Source organism: Aethalodelphis obliquidens, unplaced genomic scaffold (genome assembly GCF_003676395.1).
Source record: "Aethalodelphis obliquidens isolate GAN/ISIS:26980383/991018 unplaced genomic scaffold, ASM367639v1 scaffold16, whole genome shotgun sequence".
Classification (NCBI taxonomy): domain Eukaryota; kingdom Metazoa; phylum Chordata; class Mammalia; order Artiodactyla; family Delphinidae; genus Aethalodelphis; species Aethalodelphis obliquidens.
Genome location: NW_020837960.1, coordinates 13,090,111 through 13,111,523, shown reverse-complemented (window position 1 = coordinate 13,111,523; position 21,413 = coordinate 13,090,111). Strand labels below are relative to the sequence as shown.

The window sequence follows — 21,413 nt, the reverse complement described above, 5'->3', positions numbered from 1 at the left end:
AAAACTTTTAATTAAGGCTCAAATTCACAAGCAAATAGTTATTTTTTAGCACCACCTTCCAACCAACTAAGTTAACCAGCCACTGCAAATAATTATTTTTTAAAATGGAAGTCTCGTGACTTCCCTGGTGGTCCGGTGGTTAAGAATCTGCCTTCCAACGCAGCGGACGTCGGTTTGATCCCTGGTCGGGGAACTAAGACCCCACAGGCCGTGGGGCAGCTAAGCCTACGTCCCACAACTACTGAGCCCGCGCACCACAACTAGAGAGAAGCCCCCACACACACCCCGCAACAAAGAGCTGACGCAGCAAAAAAAAAAAAAAAGAGTCTCACAGAGGGCTGTCACTAGCTAATATGCTCTGCTGGGAAATTGGTGGTCTTTTTAGTTTTGGTAGTACCATTCAAAACTGAAAACTTCCAGTTATAGGAGACATGAAGAGAGAATAGAAAGGAAATATGTGAACAGAAAGGAAATGATAAAGATTCAGGGGAAAAGAAGAAAAAGGAATCATGTAAAAAAGGGAAAGCATATGTCAGAACAAGACATTATAATAAAAACAGCATTATTCAGTAGTACATTTGGGAAGGAACTTCAAACACGTAAAAAAACCCATTTTGGGGACTTCCCTGGTGGCACAGTGGTTAAGAATCCGCCTGCCAATGCAGGGGACACAGGTTCCAGCCTTGGTCCGGGAAGATCCCACATGCCGTGGAGCAACTAAGCCCGTACGCCACAACTACTCAGCCTGTGCTCTAGAGCCTGCGAGCCACAACTACTGAGCCCACGTGCCACAACTACTGAAGCCCGTGCACCTAGAGCCTGTGCTCCACAACGAGAAGCCACCGCAATGAGAAGCAAGCGCACCGTGATGAAGAGTAGCCCTCGCTCACCGCAGCTAGAGGAAGCCCGCGTGCAGCAAGAGAAGACTCAACGCAGGCAATAAATAAATAAAAATAAATGAATTTATAAAAAAAATTAAAAATAAAAAAAACCATTTTTACTTTGGATTAGAAACTGAATGAGCTAAGATAAAGCTTAGATTCCATTCTCTATGTACTTAGCTTAGATTAACGATGATGATTCTTTCTTTTAAGTTGGTTTCAACTTTTTAACGATACAATTTTAAAAAATTGATTTATCAATTAATTTTTACTTTTGGCTGTGTTGGGTCTTTGTTGCTGCACGCGGGCTTTCTCTAGTTAGGGCGAGCGGGGGCTACTCTTAGTTGCAGTGTGCAGGCTTCTCATTGCGGGGGCTTCTCTTGTTGTGGAGCACGGGCTCTAGGCGTGTGGGCTTCAGTAGTTGTGGCTCGCGGGCTCTGGAGCGCAAGCTCAGTTGTTGTGGCGCACGGGCTTAGTTGCTCCGCGGCATGTAGGATCTTCCCAGACCAGGGCTCGAACCCGTGTCCCCTGCATTGGAAGGCGGATTCTTAACCACTGCGCCACCAGGGAAGCCTGGTGATTCTTAATAACACAGACATTTGAAAGCAGTCTGCCTGAGAGAGAAATTAGCTTCCCCCCTGCTCATTAAAAAGGGGCTCCTATTGTCAGAAAAACATTTTCTTTGCTTGTCTTTGGTTGTATACACATGTCTGGATAGAAGAGGCAATGTGGTAAGAGATGCCTTCAAGCCACTAGGCAACTTCCTTCTCTGGGACTCCAACTTAGACTAGATTATCTCCAGGATTACTTTTATCTTTTAAGATCCTGAGCCAGAGATATGTAACAAATATATGATATATATGTACCATAATGTGTAATATAGATATCATGAAGAGGAAACAGGAGTACAGATGTCTGGCTTGAGCAACTTGGGGAATGGTGGTGTCACTGCAATGGGGAAGTCTGGGGGGTCGGGGTTGGAGGGGTGTAGAAATCAGGAGTTTTGTTTTCAACAAACTAAATTTGAGATAACAGTCAAATGACTATGACTCATCAGGTGCTACTTCTGTACCAAGCAGTGTGGCACAAGGGTGGGAGAGGCAGTGGGCTCGGTTGATGGACTTCTGTACCCTTGGCTCAGGAATAAGCAAACAACCCCCATCAGGGCAATTAAAATCTTCCCCGAGCTTTTGCTGGAATCATCAGGACAGATGTTGCCTTTCTGCTTTGAGGCTGCCAGCTGTGAGGTGCTTCAGGAGGCCACTTGGGTTACCACATGGCAAGATCCTGCCTACGGATAAAGACGACACACAGAATGATGAGGAAAGATGTGGAGAGATGGGGAGGGACAGTTCTAACTAAATAATATTAGTAGCTGGATCTAGCCACGTCTAAAGCAAGATGCATTCCTGAACTTCCCAGCTACAGGAGCCTATACGTTCTATTTCTGTTTAAGCTAGTTTGAGCTGAGTTTCTCTTTCTTGCAGCTGAATTCACAGATCTATAGATCTATAGATCTATAGATCTACCAATTCACAGATCTATAGGAACATATACTTGTAAATAAAATTTTATTTTTTTGACAGGAGAAATGCTCAGTATATCAAATTCCCTAGCTATTTTATCCTTTAAAAAAGCATATCTTCTTGTATCTCACTGATGCCAAATTTCACTTATTTCTGTTCAAGCATTTATTTAGGCCTGTCTGGGAACAAACTCTGAGGATTATGTTAACACTACCTTATTGCTGCATCGGTTTTATCAAAAGCTTACTTTGGGCAAATAAACAGTCTGTTCAGCATTATTTAGTGCTAGGCAATTTGAAGTGCGGGCACCAAGCTGCTTCACAATCAAAGCCATGCAAATCTCTGCCTCATTTTTCTTGTTGATTTGAACTTACTTTATAAAAGCATGCAAACTGTTCAATTACATACACTGAATTCAAAAGTAAATGGTCCACTGGATCGACATGATTGGGGCTGCTGATTTAGAAGAGTCATCAATAATTAAAGATAAACTTCCCTGAATCTTGACGTGAAATTGAGTGGATTTAGAGCATAAGGAAATGAAGAGGTTCAGTTATAATTAGAGCTGATTTTCGACGACACTTCTAATACAAATGGATGTTTAGAGAAACACTGGGAAATGGGTGCTGTGTTAAGAGAACAGTATGCTAGGGCTCAAAATGGTCTTCGCAGTTTGGTGTTTCAAAGGGAGCAATTATATAGTTTCTAGTGGTTTTTTTTTTTTTTTTTTTGCCGTACGCGGGCCTCTCACTGTTGTGGCCTCTCCCGTTGCGGAGCACAGGCTCTGGACGCACAGGCTCAGCGGCCATGGCTCACGGGCCCAGCCGCTCCGCGGCATGCGGGATCTTCCCGGACCGGGGCACGAACCCGTGTCCCCTGCATCGGCAGGTGGACTCTCAACCACTGCGCCACCAGGGAAGCCCTGGTTTGTATTTTTGAAGGAAATGATATTATGCTTCTATTTTACAGATATAATAAAATATGAAGAAAGACTAGACATAACACATTCAAGGTGAAAGAGCAAAGACTGCCCGGAGAGAAATAACAGGCTCCCCTGATAGTTTACTTTAGAGAGGGGAAAAAAAAAGTCAAAATTTAAACTGCATAAAAACACTTCTTTAAATGGATACCGTGTTTCCAACTTTTTATCAGTTACCAGAGCCTGGCATATTAATAAAACTGGCTTATTTGCCCTGAATGAGTAACTTTAATTCTTTGGTTGCTTATGCAAGTCACACACCTGCGAATGAGAGAAACAGGCTAGCCCTTAAGGGCAGTTTCTCTAATCAATAATTTTGCTTGTAGAAGTGAAGGTTTTTAGGAAGAAGAATATAGAAGGGAAGGAACTGGAAAAACAAGAAAATACTTCAGATTCACTCAGAATGTCAAAAATGACATTCTAAAGGTCAGAAAGCAGATGGTAACTTAAGAATACAGTAGTAGTGTTAATAACAAAGAGGAGGTATTAAAGCAATACACTTCATGGTTAGAAACTTGGTATCAAAAGTGGCACTAGGCGCCACTGGAAAACGAGAGCAGGGACTTCCCTGGTGGTGCAGTGGTTAAGAATCTGCCTGCCAATGCAGGGGACACGGGTTTGAGCTGTGGTCCAGGAAGATCCCATATGCCGCGGAGCAGCTAAGCCGGTGCGCCACAACCACTGAGCCTGCGCTCTAGAGCCCACGAGCCACAACTGCTGAGCCCACGTGCCACAACTACTGAAATCCACGCACTCTAGAGCCCACGTGCCACAAATACTGAGCCCGTGGGCCCCTAGAGCCCATGCTCCGTAACAAGAGAGGCCACCGCAATGAGAAGCCTGTGCACCGCAACGAAGACCCAACAAAGCCAAAATAAATAAATTAATTAAAAAAAAGAAAACAAGAGCATGTCATTAAATGCATACACTAAAGAACTGATTAACACAAAGAAGATCTCTTTTCTTCCTTTTTACACAGGGCTCAAAAATTTGTTTAATAATACTAATAATAATAGTAAAATACTTTGCTGTTGACAAATGCAACTTTCATAAACATTAATTATTATAAGGATCCTGTAAACTATGTATTTTAAAAACATATTTACAAAGTATAATATGATAAACATTTAATTTGAATATATTGGTAAATTTTATATTAAGAATGTCATATATTAAGTAAATTAAATATTAAATTATATAATGTATTAAACATTAAATGCATTTAAATACCTAGGACTCTGGCTAAATGGCAGGGCTGGGACTTGAACTGAGATCCTATTACTTCCAGTCCTGTGCTCTTTCCATCATACCAGGAAATCTCTTTCCTGGATCACTGACCTTCATGCGACACTGGGTTCCTTCATTCTCTTGGTATTGCTCAGACTAAAATCAAATTAATAAGGGTATATTCATGACAATTAGTACAGACTGACTTATGCCCTGTGAACCTTTTAAAGGTGATAGTTACTACACAGAGGAGAGCTGGGCTCTGGCCACTTTCTTTCTAGGTCAAGGGGCTTTGCCAACTCAGTTCAAATGTGAGTGGGAGGTGGAGAGGAGGAGATGAAATAGGAGAAAGAGAGAATCACAGATGGAGAGCTGGAAGGGCTCACAAGGATTATCCAGTCCAACTCCTCAATTTTAGCAATGGAAGTGACTTCTCCAGATCCCACTGAGGTATGGCAGGACTGGAATCAATGCTGACCACTTCCTGTCCTCTCCTCCCCTCTACGCGAGGATAACGGTAGCTCTGGCATTCCATGCTTTCTCGAGATGGCTCTTTCTACCCTGCTCCTGCCATAAACGACATGAGGCCTGTCAAAATCCACCTGAGGAAAATATGGTGGTCTTTAAATACAGAGGATGGGCCATCTCCTGATTCTTAAATCAATTACTGAATTGCTACTATGTTTGTGTTGTGGAATGTATGAATATTTAGGGATATGAATAATATACAAACCTGCCTTCAAAAACTTTACGCTTGCCGAGGCAATTTAGTCCCTAAATAATAAAACTATTATAAAATAATTGTTTCTAGGTCAGTGGTTCTCAAGCTCTTTGAGGTTCCCAGGCTCTCTACGAGAATCTGATATAAACTATAAATCTGCTCTCCAGAAAAATCCACACATTTTTGTACATATTCAGGGGGTTGCTGGATCTCCTAAAGCCCATCTACTGACCATGAATTAAGAAGCTCTATTATAAGAGATTCACTGAGTTCCACCATGTAAAAATTATCCGAAGAACAAAGATTGAGAGAAATACTAGTTATCCCTTTTCTTTGATGCAAAATGAGTAAACTTTAAAAATATGTCATCCCATGTTAAGGGCAAAGAAAGTGCTTTCCCTAGTATCATCTGAATGGCCCTCTACAAACACTTATTTTCCCATATCTAATTTTGTGTGTGTGTGTGTGTTATTCTATGAGAATATACTGTTTGCATCCAGAATTTCTGGAATGGCCTTTTCATGTATATATAAAATACAAAGGTAAACTTCATTAAAACCAGAAGAAACAGAGCTTAGCTTATGAATTATTCTATTTCAAATTTTTTATCTAGCTTGGAATGCTGTTTCTAAGGCTTTGATGCTGAAGGGAGCGAAGTCATTAAGATGAGTTGATAATACTGCCGGCATGAGCACTTTCCTCCTCTCTGGTTAAAAAAAAAACAACAACAAAGTACTTAGGTCTTTTGGAATTCAAATTTCTTTCTTAATGAAAAAGTGAAAGGAAGAAATATAACAGTAAAGAAATCTCTACAGAAGTGGGAAGCCGTACCATCAATACTGAAGTTTCAGAAATAATTTCCTAAAGCTTTGAATAAATCAGAAAAAAATTATACCAAGCCGTTTATGTTAAAATATTTTACAAAAGCAGTTATCTTGTTACATATTCTGAAGCAAATAAATGGAGCAGTTAGAATTAACATATTCTTGAGTATCCTGGCAAAGCGGATAAAATAATAAAGCAAAGTGGGTAAGAGGACAAAAACAAGGGGGTTTCCATCTAATTTTTAAAAACCTGTAAAGTAAAATACTTAAAATACTTAAATACTTAAAATACTAAAATATAATTCAATTTGATACTTTGCTAACCTCAGGTGTGAGAAAGTTAAATGGAAGGAAATGTGACCCAAGGCTGGAGAAAGGGTTTCGATCCCTTACTTGTTACCAACATTTTTTTTTTTTTTTTTTTGCAGTACGCGGGCCTCTCACTGCTGTGGCCTCTCCCGCCGCGGAGCACAGGCTCCAGACGCGCAGGCTCAGCGGCCACGGCTCACGGGCCCAGCCGCTCCGCGGCACGCGGGATCCTCCCAAACCGGGGCACGAACCCGCATCCCCTGCATCGGCAGGCGGACTCCCAACCACTGCGCCACCAGGGAAGCCCGTTACCAACATTTTAAATGGATTAGAAACATAAATTATTAGCAAATAGGCACAAGAGTCTGGAGAAGTGATTAAAAATGATTACTTATAGAACAAACAAAAACTTTCTAAAACATCAATTTATTAAAATTTTCCTTGAAAATGGAGAATAGCCCAACACAATCATAATCTCCACAAGCATTGTGAGGCAGTACAGCTCAAGTTTAAAAAGACCTAATGTTAGTACTAGATAGATTCTGATTAAAAAAAAAAAAAATCCACAGAGAACAGTTCACAAAACGGGGATAAACATTCACCGTGAAAGCCCCATACAACTCTTCAAGTTGAGCTTTTTTGGAGGGAGGTAAGAGAACAAAAGACAGACTAGAAAGGATATAAACAAAGAGACTTCAGGTTTAAACTCAAGGATCAGTCAAAAGGAGGACAAATCCACCTTTTCTTCATATGGAACTACTGATATTCAATGTATTTAAAATTGAAAACAATGAAGCTGAGGTAAGAAAACAAAATGAAGGAAGGGAGGAAAGAAGGGAGGGAAGGAGGGAGGGAGGAAGGAAGGAAGGAAGGGAGGAAAGGAGGGGGGGGAGGAAGGGAGGGAGGGAGGGGGGAAAAGGCTACACTGAGACATCTTTTCCGTGTTGAAACAAAACCTGACATCAGCATAGGTGCAAGTGAACTTATTCATTTACAATACACTTCTCTTCAGGAAAGCTGTATTAATGAAGCAGGACGTATTTAAAGGATCAATGTGAGCATATACATACCACAGGCTGTTTTGTGATGTCCACCAAGTCCTTAAGATTATAATATTGATGCTTCTCAAAGGCCGAAAACAACATGTCTAAAACGTGTTGTTTATCAGCTCGAGCTCGTTTCCCATCTTCTTTCTTTTTCCTTTCATATTCAATCTAGGTGCAAAAAGCAAAAAAAAAAAAACGGAAGGCATTAATTCAACACGCTCACTCTGAAACACAGGCACTCTCTTTTCAGTCCTCCACGTGACACTTAGATTTTAAGCTGCAAAGCAGCAGGTCAAAGGGTGGTGGTTCAGTACCTGGGGTCCTCGCTGCTCCCAGGGCTCCTCAGACCTTTAAGGCTCTAAGAAGGTACTAAAGCCCATCTGTAACCCGTTTTCATTATTCCCTAAAGCTTTACATAATGTGTCCACTTCCTCGCAAAAAGCCTTTCTTTACCGAAATTATATCAGTTCAGCGTGGCCACCAGTTAGCTCATGTTGATCACAAAGTCTAACTTGCAGTTCTTTGTTTTTGATTACCCGAAATTCAGTAAAACAGTTTATCTGCTACATGCAGTTTGGTAGGCAACATCTTTCAAAATTGGAGTTTTTCAGGGCAGGAAGAGGGTTGAGGGGCAGGCAGATCATAGAACAGGTTCTCTAGGGATGAAAAGTTTGGGGAACATTGGTAAAAAGGAAAGCACATGGGAGGTGACAGGAGGCCTTTTCTCCTCCCAACTGTGTGACCTCTTTGAACTTGCTTCTTCTGTAAGATGAAGTAAGCAGTGACATGAAGAGAGTGTATAAACTCTCTCCTAGTGTTACCTTCCAGAGACATGTGCATTTGTAAAAAAATTACCTTTTTATTGAAAACGTGCAACTTACTTGCATTCATGTCAGTTGATTAAGCTTTTAATTTTTTTTTTTTAAGAAAAACTTTATTTTATTTATTTATTTTTTTTTGCGGCACGCGGGCCTCTCACTGTTGTGGCCTCTCCCGTTGCGGAGCACAGGCTCCGGACGCGCAGGCCCAGCGGCCATGGCTCATGGGCCCAGCCGCTCCGTGGCACGTGGGATCCTCCCGGACCGGGGCATGAACCCGCGTCCCCTGCGTCGGCAGGCGGACTCCCAACCACTGCGCCACCAGGGAAGCCCAAGAAAGACTTTATTTTGATGAAGCCTCAGGAACTATATGTTATAGGACATGTATATAAACTGCGGCAGCCCACCTGGTAAATACAGCATCAGAAGGGGGGGGTGAAAGCTGCCAAGAGAACAATCTTCTGTGCGTCTCTATAATCTAGAGACTAGCTTCAAAGACCGTGAAAGACGTTTCAAAATGTACAACTAAATTAGGCACAAATTCCAGCTTCATAGAGTTAGGCTTATTCTCTGGATTTTAACAATAGAGATGTAAAAAGGTAAAGTCTAATTTCTACTGATGTCAAGACTAAATAATATATCAGAGACTTTCAAATTAGAGGCAAGAAGTAACTGACAACAAGTATCTGTCCTTCAATTAGATAAAATTAGGAGCTATACAAGGAAAAAGGACTAAATTGAATGTCTTAATTTTTATGATATGTACATCTTGGGAGTAAAACTCAAAACCCATTCATCTCCTCAACAGATTAAGCATAGATTAGGTGCTTGGTATTGCACTAAAATATGGGGCAAATAAGACACTCTCTTTCAAAAGGTATCCCTTTCTTAGGGCTTGTGTATTAAAATGTACAGACAGGGCCTTGAGCATTTTAAATGTAGTAATAGTAGTAATGTAGTAATAGAGAGCACAGAGCTACCTAGAACAAGATCATGATGCTGAAAAAAAGTGCAAATGCATGGCACAGACTGTATTGTTGGGGAGGAATGAAATCTAGCTAGTCTCAAGATTTTCTGGGTGGAAAGAGCCTGAAAGAAAACAACTGTGGGCAGCTACAAAGGAATTGCTAAAGAGCAGAGTGACTAGAAGAGCTAGAAGCAAGACTGCAGAGGGGAGAGACCAGAGAAACCCATGACCAAGGGGGAAATCCATGCCTTCTCAATTTGAGGAAGATGGAAGAACAGATGAAAAAAAATGCACTTAAGCAAAAAGGCAGAATTACAGATTCTGCCCCAATTCTGAGAGAAAGGAGGCTGCAGAGATAGCCAAGACCAACAGAGATCTACCTGAGGGCCACTCAAGGAAGAATTTTCTTTCTCTCGGGTCAAAAGAAGGATAGAAAGAACTAAGACAGTGGCTGTATGATGGAGAAAGAAATCACGACAGACCAGGACAAAACCCACAAATTCAAACAGTCTTTGGGTTAAAAAGAAGAAGGAGATCATGGAATGCCTTAAGGGATTAATCTTTAAGCCTTGCTTTGCTGACCAAGGTCTCAAATATGTCATTATTTCCCCCTACTTACATTTGTACTTAGTTTGCATCCTGACATTCCCTTCCACAGGTGCACTGTATTTGAAAGGGTTTGCTTTGTCCACTGTGATGGACAGTCTAGAAAGAAGGGCCTGGTAAAAGAGTATGAAAGTCTGGACCACGGTATGAAGATGTTATAGCCTTTTACTCTGACCAAGTGGGGACTAAGAGAAACTTAACTTGGTATCTAGAAAATAGAGGGAGATAGAATCAGACTAAGGAGGAGTGGGGAAAGCCTATTCCCTTCCCGCAGGCTTGAGTGGGATGTGGGATCTCATTTAGGGAAAAGCCATTGGTCCTCAAGAAAAACAAGACAAAGAAGTGGGGACCTAGCAAAAGACCAGTGCTAGGCTTTGGACTCTAAGTGTGGAGCTACAGTTGTATGATATTCTGTCTTCTCTTCTGTCCCAGCTTTAATTTATGCTGAAAGAAGATGGAAAAAGTTAAATTAAGGAAATAGGAAACAGAAGTTATGGTATATTCAGCTTCCACCTTTAGCCATCTCTTCCTTGTGTAAAATGACTCGAGGGCTTCCCTGGTGGCGCAGTGGTTGAGAGTCCGCCTGCCGATGCAGGGAACACGGGTTCGTGCCCCGGTCCGGGAAGATCCCACATGCCACGGAGCGGCTGGGCCCGTGAGCCATGGCCGCTGAGCCTGCGCGTCCGGAGCCTGTGCTCCACAACGGGAGAGGCCACGATAGTGAGGGGCCTGTGTACTGCAAAAAAAAAAAAAAAAAAAAAAAAAAAAAAGACTCGAGAAGCTAGGAAGATGAACAAAAATGTTTTCAAGTAAAGAAACGTGCTGGTAAAGCAAGATGGCCCAGTTCAGAGAGGGCATACATTCTAGCTGGCAGTGGAGAGAAAAACTTAAGTGTTTGTTATCAAGTTGTCCCAACCCTAAAGCCATATGTCAGACCCAAAAGGACTGAAGAAAAGAATTTAGAATAAATTAGAAAGAAACTTCAAAATCAATATTGAGAATAAGGGACTTCCCTGGTGATCCAGTGGTTAAGAATCCGTCTTGCAACACAGGGGACGCCAGTTTGATCCCTGGTCAGGGAACTAAGATCCCACATGCCTCAGGGCAACTAAGCCCATGCACCGCAATTACTGAGCCCACACGCTCTGGAGCCCTCGCGCCACAAGTAGAGAGAAGCCTGTGTGCTGCAACGAAAAATCCTGTGTGCCACAACTAAGACCCGCCAAATAATAATACAAATAAATAGATATTAAAAAAATACTGAGGATAAGATTAAGAGTCAGATTAGGTTGTGATTTGTAATGTTAATGAGTACTGAGAAAAGCACCAATTCTACACAGAAATTTTTTTTTAAATCTTGGTTTACATGTTTCAATCTCAAAACACTGTATTTAACATTGCTGCTTTCCTTCTTTAAATTGTGGAGAAAACAGACTAGACTTGTATGCTTGTCTTTCTGTGTTAACCATGTCTATCAATGGCTCAATAACCCAGGGGACAGTGCAGCCTAACTTTACTTTTGACTAGTGAAATAAAAACACTTAAAAGCGCACCTGAAACTAACACAACATTGTAAATCAACCATACTTCAATCAATCAATCAAATATTTGCAAAAGAAAAAAAAACACTTAGAAGTGTAATCTGAAAACCCAGACATATATCTCTTTAATGCCCTCAGGGCCTGTACTATAGGATAACTTACAGAAAAGATTGTTTTAAAACAAAATTTCTGCAGTACCGCATTATTTAAATCTTTTTTGATAATGTCCAAGACAGGCTTATAACCCAAATTCTGCTCTGTGGTATCAGGTAGTTCCAATATATGTGTAACTATAAAAAGGGACTGAAATTACTTCCATGATCATTTAGTTATTAATAACTTATACTCAGGACAAAACTAAGATCCCTGAGGTAAATTTTCTCTTTTAAGCCAAACAGTGTAGAAATGCCAATCTTAATATTGCACTTACAACTTTGTACTACAAATAAAATTAATTCTACAAATAAGCTACAAATGATATGAACTAGTTTAGGAGAAGACTACTGTTTTGAGATAATGCTATTTCTTCTCATTTTAGCTCTTTTCCCTTTGGGCATTTTGTTTTGTACTGGCATTACAAGGAGATGACACTCAAAGCAGTCATATTTTCTAACTTTTTAGCAGCTACCACAAAATATTAGTAGGAGAGTTACTGGACTAGAAATAGCTTTTATATTATATGAATTTTAATTACTGATCTTATATCTGCCCCCAATGACCACAGACTACAGTGTAACCAGCTGCATAGAAATAAATGTCAATTCAGAAAGAACATTAAATTTAATCTCTAGTTACAAATTTTTACAATCCAAAAAATCCATCATATACAATTTTACTTTCAAAATGAAAAGCAAATTATTCAAGACTAAAAACGCAACCAAATGTTGAAAATCCATTGTGGATGTGGTATAGAGCTGTTCAACCATCATTACTGAAACAATAATCACTGACTAAAATTATAAATGCCACCTACTGCCAATTAAAGTATCATAATACAAATGTCTGTAAATTTCTAGATTGTTGTTTGCAGAAATATTTTGATTGCTTTGTCAAGGCAGTCTTTGTGGAGGCTTGTATTTTAACTTTTAAAGTGAGCATGACAGCCTTGAATAACATGGTTTGCATTTTAAATCCTTATGAAAGACTCCCCCCCACCCCCAATGCTCCTGTTTCTGCTTAGTGTGTTGTTATCTCTTAGGAGGAAATTATTTCCTTAGAGTTGATCAGTCCTTGGTGTGCAAATTCAAATGAACGAAGCATGTATCCTTATACTACACTATATACTACCCGATATATTCGGCAAATATTGCCGAAAGGCCTTTAGATACAGTCCTGCAGGCATCCATTTTAATCAGCAGAATTCCAAATTCATACAGATACCTGAGAACAAAACAAAAAGCCAAGCAAAACCCCCCCTACTGCCAACAACCCTAGCTCTGAAGACTAACACAGTTGGTTGCCACACAGAAGGAAACAGAGTATGCATAAAATAAATTTTCTTTTTAGTTCCTGGGGGTTTACGTCAAGATTTTATGTAATACTTCTATTACCTCCAACAGTAGTTTTCTAGTTCAATTTTTCTAATTCTCTATCATTTTCAGACTAAGAGCTCTTGCCAGGAAAAAAAAAGGGAAAGAGAAATCTTTTTTCAAGCTGGGGTGGGTGGGGCATAGAGGGGGATTGATGATAACAGAGACGAGAAGATACTAAGCCTTTTTAAAAGCCTTAGGTTTAGTGGAAAGAGACTTCCTGGTCTCCCGGGCATCACTTTTGCTCCCCACCCCAACAGGAGATGGCAGACAGAGCTATAAAAAATGCCTGTAACTGTGGATCAGTGGCGGAATGCTAGAATTACCTAGGGAACTTAAAAATTTAAGACAGTTAGCCTCCATAGTAGATCAATACAATCGATCTCTGGAGGTATTTTTCTTTTTAAAAGCTTCCCAGGTGATTCTAGTGTACAGCCAGCATTGAGAACCACTGTCTAGACAAGAGAAGACACAAATCCTTATGAGAAAAGGGAGTCCTTATGAGAAAGGTCATAAGATGGAGACTACATATAAGAATACTGTGACATTTACACAGGCTGGATGATGATGTCCACAACGTCAACCAGAACACACATACACAAGCACCCTTACTTGCAATCAGGGATGGAGGGAGCTGAAAGGAATCTTACACATCAGCCGACTCTATATTTTGATTATATAACTCTATCCGTAAAAAAAATACTTTTTTTTCCCCTCGCCACGCAGCTTGTGGGATCTTAGCTCCCTGACCAGGAACGGAACCCAGGCCCTCAGCAGTGAAAGCGCTGAGTCTTACCCACTGGACCACTGGGGAAATCCCAATCAGTAAAAAATGTAAAGCATGAACTATATGAATATATATTTGTAAATTATTAAAAAATGTATTCTGTATTAATATGCACAGTTATCTTTATAAAGCATACAAGAACAAAAAATTTAAAGAGATGAAATAAAACTATTTTAGGAATAAGTTTTAATTTAATTTGTCAAAATTACAAAACACTTTTTTTTGTTTTGCTCTCAAAATACAGTGGATCCGTCTTCATGTTCTGGATGCTTAGTCTTTAAGTGAATTGCAAACTGTGATGGCTTTGAACCAGCAACAGCTAATACAACTTACGGTACAACACAAAGGCCAAGGGTCACTATGTCAAATTATTTCCAATAAGCCTTCAGCTCCCAGCCTTGGCGGCGGTGGTGGCGGCGTCAGGGGACTGCAGGCCACACTTCCGAGACCCCCCTGCCAGCCTGTTCCCAGCTGGGGCTCTGCCAATGGAAGAAGGAAGCAGGAGGAAGGGCGGTTTTCTTCTCTTGTGCTGTGGAAGCACCTGTGGAAGCAGCAGCTTCCTCATCTCTGGCAACCTCAGCCCTTCCATTTTTGTTATTCCATTCTGTAAACCATTTGTAACCAGTTCCCTACTTTAAGTCCCTTTCGGCTTGAAATATCTGGAGTTGTTTCTTCTTCCATGATAGACACTAACTGAATCATTAAAGACAGGGGATCACAAGCCATATTTAGAATGATAATTTCCTTTTCGGGAGGGCCAAGTTCTTGTCAGATTTGATCACGTCATCACTGTTTCTACCTCACAAAGTGACTAATAAAAGAGATTTTTTTTTTTTGGCCATGCCACACGGCTCACGGGATCTTAGCTCCCCGACCTGGGATCGAACCTTGGGCGCATAGCAGTGAAAGTGCCGAGTCTTAAACAGTGGACCACCAGGGAATTCCAAGAGATGGTTTTAGAAGAGAAGTGTCAGTTTTGCCACTTTCATGTTGATATATATTTGCTTCATTACTATTATCTTTAATCTACAGTTTCTTTGTTGGAATCTTTTTAAGCCATTTATTCACTTTTTGAGATTGAATTTAGTTAACAATAGATACTATAATCTGTAAATCCTTAAATTTAGCACCAAACCTAAAATGCTGAAAACAAAAGCGTGAGGTGCTGAAAGCACCAATGCCAACCCCTCTGTGTTGCACAATTTCTTTCTTTTTTCTTTGGCCACACCATGTGGCATGTGGGATCTTAGTTCCCCGATCAGGGATCGAACTTGTGCCCCCTGCGATGGAAGCTTGGAGTCTTAACCACCAAACAGCCAGGGAAGTCCTTGCGTTGTACAACTTCTACTCCTCTAATGAAAAATGACTGATTAGCACAGGGACTGCATAAGGGTACCAAGGTCAATCCCCACTGTAAATATTTCTAGAGCTCAATTTCTTTCCTTTATTAGGTAAAAACCAAGAAAAATATAAGTTCCAAAATCTCCCCCTCCCCCAATGGGCCCTTTTGTAAATCCTATTTTGACAGCCATTATTTTTCATAGTTTGTTTTTGCTACGTGAAAGGATGGGGGATGGGGAATGTGATGTTCAAATGTTTACAAAATGCAGGATTAAACAAATTCCTAGAGGTTCCCAACTTTAGTATATTAAATGCAGTGTCAATATTGAAGGGGGAGGATATAATCAGAATCTACAAGTTCTTTTAACACACAATTCTTTTTACACAAGTCTTTTTTTTCAAGGAGATTCTCATAAAATTAGTGTTTCAAAAAACTTTCTCTGGAAAAAGTTTCAGAAATTAATGATGATCTAATAAGGCAGAGGAAAGGCCACGAAGGGAGAAACCTGACAGGTCACATCCTACTAAAGGGTGAGTTTTCACGGCCAAGCTTTCAAGGAAGGACTATTCTAAGAGATAATGCTACTAATATCATTCTTTTTGGCTCCCAAAATGCTTTCTGAATGGCAAGAATAGTAGGTATCATATCCCAGATAGTTTGTGAAGCAAAGAGATAAATTTAAATTTAATGCTTAGAAAAGCTCTATGTACAAAGTAGGAATTCAAATATTTGGAGATGATCATATATACCAAACGTAAATTTATCTAGGTGTCACAGGTGAGTGAAAATGTTTCTGGGGGTAAATGCAAAGTGGTTTCTTTCAGATCAAATGTATGTATGGATATTCTTTTACAAATACATATGTCATTTCCACCTCCTTTAAAATTTTTTGTACAAATTTTTTCCCCCTTATTTCTGTCCTGAAAATTGCATTAAAAGAACCTCAACTGTTAAAATGAAATACTGGGCTTCATGTTTATATAGCTCCACCTGGCAAAAGTTTGAGAACATTTCAACCTCATATTGAATTTAAAACTAGACATCATAAAGCCACCTAAGGAGACAAAAGACCTGTATGCAGAAAACTATAAGACACTGATGAAAGAAATTAAAGATGATACAAACAGATGGAGAGACAGATATACCATGTTCTTGGATTGGAAGAATCAACACTGTGAAAATGACTATACTACCCAGAGCCATCTACAGATTCAATGCAATCCCTATCAAACTACCAATGGTATTTTTCACAGAAGCAGAACAAAAAATTTCACAATTTGTATGGAAACCCAAAAGACCCCGAATAGCCAAAGCAATCTTGAGAAAGAAAAACAGAGCTGGAGGAATCAAGCTCCCATACTTCAGACTACACTACAAAGCTACAGTGATCAAGACAGTATGGTACTGGCACAAAAATAGAAATATACATCAACGGAATAGGATAGAAAGTCCAGAGATAAACCCACACACCTATGGTCACCTTATCTTTGATAAAGGAGACAAGAATATACAATGGAGAAAAGACAGCCTCTTCAATAAATGGTGCTGGGTAAACTGGACAGCTACATGTAAAAGAATAAAATTAGAACACTCCCCAGCACCATACACAAAAATAAACTCAAAATGGATTAAAGACCTAGATGGAAGGCCAGGCGCTATAAAACTCTTAGAGGAAAACATAGGAAGAAGATTCTTTGACATAAATCAGAGCAAGATTCTTTTTGACCCACCTCCTAGAGAAATGGAAATAAAAACACAAATAAACAAATGGAACCTAATGAAACTTAAAGGCTTTTGCACAGGGGCTTCCCTGGTGGCACAGTGGCTGAGAGTCCGCCTGCCGATGCAGGGGACATGGGTTCGTGCCCCATTCCAGGAAGATCCCACATGCCGCGGAGCCGCTAGGACCGTGAGCCATGGCCGCTGGGCCTGCGCGTCCAGAGCCTGTGCTCCGCAACAGGAGAGGCCACAACAGTGAGAGGCCCACGTACCGCAAAAAAAAAAAAAAAAAGCTTTTGCACAGCAAAGGAAACCATAAACAAGATGAAAAGACAACCCTCAGAATGGGAAAAAATATTTGCAAATGAAGCAACTGACAAAGGATTAATCTCCAAAATTTATAAGCAGCTCATGCAGCTCAGTGGCAAAAAACCAAACAACCCAATTCAAAAATGGGCAGAAGACCTAAATAGATATACCCTGAGAAAACCATAATTCAAAAAAAGTCATGTACCACAATGTTCACTGCAGCTCTATTTACAAGAGCCAGGACATGGAAGCAACCTAAGTGGCCATCGACAGATGAATGGATAAAGAAGATGTGGCACACATATACAATGGAATATTACTCAGCCATAAGAAGAACGAAATTGAGTTATTTGTAGTGAGGTGGATGGACTCAGAGTCTGTCATACAGAGTGAAGCAAGTCAGAAAGAGAAAAACAAATACCATATGCTAACACATATACACAGAATCTTAAAAAAAAAATAAAAAGGTTCTGAAGAACCTAGGGGCAGGACAGGAATAAAGACGCAGACGTAGAGAAGGGACTTGAGGACACAGAGAGGGAGAAGGGTAAGCTGGGACGAAGTGAGAGAGTGGCATGGACATATATGCACTACCAACTGTAAAATAGATAGCTAGTGGGAAGCAGCCGCATAGCACAGGGAGATGAGCTCGGTGGTCCGTGACCACCTAGAGGGGTGGGATTGGGAGGGTGGGAGGGAGATGCAAGAGGGAGAAGATATGGGGATATATGTATAGCTGATTCACTCTGGTATAAAGCAGAAACTAACACACCATTGTAAAGCAATTATACTCCAATAAAGATGTTTAAAAAAAACCACGAAAAACTGAATATTTTAGTACTTCCCTGGTGGCACAGTGGTTAAGAATCCACCTGCCAATGCCGGGGACACAGGTTTGAGCCCTGGTCCGGGAAGATCCCACATGCCGTGGAGCAACTAAGCCCGTGCACCACAACTACTGAAGCCCGTGCACCTAGAGCCTGTCTTCTGCAACAAGAGAAGCCACTGCAACGAGAAGCCCGTGCATCGCAATGAAGAGTAGCCCCCGCTCACCACAACTAGAGGAAGCCCACGCGCAGCAACACAGACCCAACGCAGCCAAGAATAAATTAATTAAAAAAAATTTTTTAAATAAATAAATAAAACTGAACATCCTGATTACATAATCTCTAAGTCATTCTTGTTGAATGAACTACATTGAAGTTTCTCAATCACTTAAAAATTAATGTTCCTGACAATAATAACAAAAGTTTTATACTCTTCTTACAGTTGGCATTATAATACTGAATATCCTTTTAAAAGCTATGCAGGTGCCTTCACCCATTTTGATACAATCCCATGGAAAAAATTCACTAAACATTCAAATAACATAATGTGGTAAGTTACAGTCAATCTCTGTTAATCAAAGATTACTATATGACTCATCACTGTAATTACGTTAATATTAACGACTCATTTACGCTATGACAACCTTAACAAAGGCTGTTACCATGAACTGAAATGTCACTTAATGTTAAAAAGAGTCTTTAAAGTGGATGTGATGGCTTTTTTTTTCTTTTTTTAAAATAGATCTTTATTGGAGTATAATTGTTTCACAATACCGTGATAGTTTCTGTTGCACAACAAAACGAATCAGCCATATGCATACACTTGTCCCCATATCCCCTCCCTCTTGAGATGTGATAGGTTTATATCCTAATGAGTGGTTTAGAATATACAATATATTTGTATTTATTTTAGCAGTAGAAAGAAAGCAATGAAAAACATTCTAAAAATGACATTTGGAACGTATCTTCTATACCTGACAGGTAGATATAGTGCCAATGTCACTCTGTATATGAATTGGATAGAGGTCAGAGCTTTAATACTAAGCAAAGGTGCCGGCTTTGACTGACCTAAGAGACATTTTCCTTTTGCCTCAGAAATGATGGTATGTGGTAGTATAACAAGAGTGACCCTTATAATGGAATTTAAGAAAAAACAATTATAATATACAAATGTGGACTCACTAGGTCAAAGGAAATATAGATTATACCCCAAATGGGGTCTGAAAAGGCATGACCAGAGAAATTGAAAGAAGTGGTAGCTCCGTGAAGACAGGAATTTTATTTATTTGGTTCACCAAGAGTAGGTATCTCAGGCATAAAGCAGGCATTAAAAAAATATTATTTTTGTTGACAGAAGACAAATCTTAGATAACTGTGGAAGGACATTGTCATGGCTAAGTACTAACACTCTTCCCTAGCTTTCTTCCCTTTCCCATTCCAACAGAAAAGTTTTACTGCCCACTGTAACAATTCAGACAATACATGCTCACTGTGACAATTCCAACAATTCAAAAAAGATTTCATAAAGAGGAAAATTAGGATAAAATCACTCTAGAGCCTACCATCAAAAAATAACAACTTAAAGTACTGAACTAATCCTTATTTTGGGACAAGTGTTTCTGACCTTTTCCTATCTTAAGCAATAGGGAGAAACACTATTGCATATACATCTTTGGCCACTTGTCTTACTATGATAAATTCTTAGATACAAGACTGCTAGATCAAAGGATGTATCCTTTTATAGTGCTTTTGATACAAATTACCAAACTTCTCTCCAGAAAGGCTATATCTTTTTATAGTCTATGGAAGGTGTGGTCTTCCTTGTCCTCACTGCAATAAAAACTTACACAAGAATAGAAACAGGTATACAGAAGCCTGACCCATAAGTGGAGAAAAAAGCACAGTCAGGGGCTACAGGAGAAGCATATTAATGAAGAAGAGAGGCAAAGACAAGTAAGACCTATCCTATTTCACTTCTCTGTTTCCACTTGGCTCCAGAAGGTTGTATGTATTCCCATCTAAGAGTAGAAAAGACTGGAATAGAAGAGGACAAAGAAGGAGACTTCTACTTACTTGTCTCAATCAACAGACATCATAAAAATACCTCTCTTGGATTATCTTATGTTTGTCCCCACTTATCTTGCCTATCCTCTTTTTTAGTTTATTTTTCCCCTGACACATAACCAGAGGCTATAAAACGAAAGCCTGCGTGCATGCAGCTGAATTGTGACTTGCTTGACTAAATCCACACAGTGTAGCAATTTTTAATATCTGAATGTCTTTAGAAGGGGCACATACACTCCAGTTCATCAGTCTCTACCACTTATCTTCTTAAATTTCAGCATCCCACCCAGAGAGATGCCTACTTGGTCCTGGAGACACTTGCATTTGCTACCTTTCACATAAAATAACCAAAGAAATTCAAATATCATAAAGCAGTGGTTTGGCAGATACTATCTGCATCACTGAATAAGCCTGGAACTTAAGGCCAGTCTTAAAGAGTGTTTATTTCTTCCTAAACTCTGTATCAAGGGGAATCTTAAGCAACAAAGGAGGACACAGGTTATCAACTCTTAATTGCTACTTGACTTAACTTAGGCTTCCTTTTATTTTCAGAAAATCATCACATTTCTCCTGACGCTGCAGGTACTTCAAGACCCAGAACCCTTAGCCCTTTTAGCACTGCTAATAATGTGCAACACCACAGCACAGTGGTTCATTAAGAGTAAGGCTCCTACTCACAGACACAGAAAACAAACTTATGGTCACCAAAGGGGAAGTAGGGGGAGGGATAAATCAGGAGTATGGGATTGACAGATACACACTACTATATATAAAACAAACAGCAAGGACCTACTGTATAGCACAGAGAACTATATTCAGTATCTTGTAATAACCTACAATGTGCATAACCACATCACTTTGCTGGACACCTGAAACTAATGCAATATTATAAATCACCTATACATCAATTAAAAAAAAAAAGTAAGGCTCTTAAAACAGAATATCTGATTCAACACCTGGACTGGCTAATTACTGGCTGTGTGACCTCAAGTAAGCTAACCTCTCTGCGCCTCAGTTACTTCATCTGTAAAATAAGGATAGTAGCAGTAGTTACAATAGTAAGAACAGTGCCTGGCACAAAGTACACATAATATGTATACATGTGTATACATATTTTATACACACAGAAAATACATACTGTGTGTGTGTATATATATGCTGTGTATATATATAATAAATATAGTATATATGATATACTTCAATAAAAGAGGTTTAAATACACACACACACACACACATACACACACACACACACACACACACACACACACACAGGCAGTCCTTGCTTTGAATGGTAGTGTGAGGCCATAAAGATGCCCATAAAAGTTGAAACTATGCAAAGCCATCTTAATAATCAATGGGAAAAATTATCATTGTTTCATGGCCTTTAAA

General features: G+C 39.8%; 1 protein-coding gene across 1 annotated transcript in view; it reads right to left on the bottom strand.

The window, feature by feature from the left end:
• GTF2F2 (general transcription factor IIF subunit 2) overlaps positions 1-21,413 on the bottom strand; it is a 150,433-nt gene that overhangs the window by 7,329 nt on the left and 121,691 nt on the right. The window contains exon 7 of the mRNA XM_027116225.1: positions 7,538-7,681. Coding sequence (XP_026972026.1) covers positions 7,538-7,681 — 144 coding nt within the window. The remainder of the gene's footprint in view (positions 1-7,537; positions 7,682-21,413) is intronic.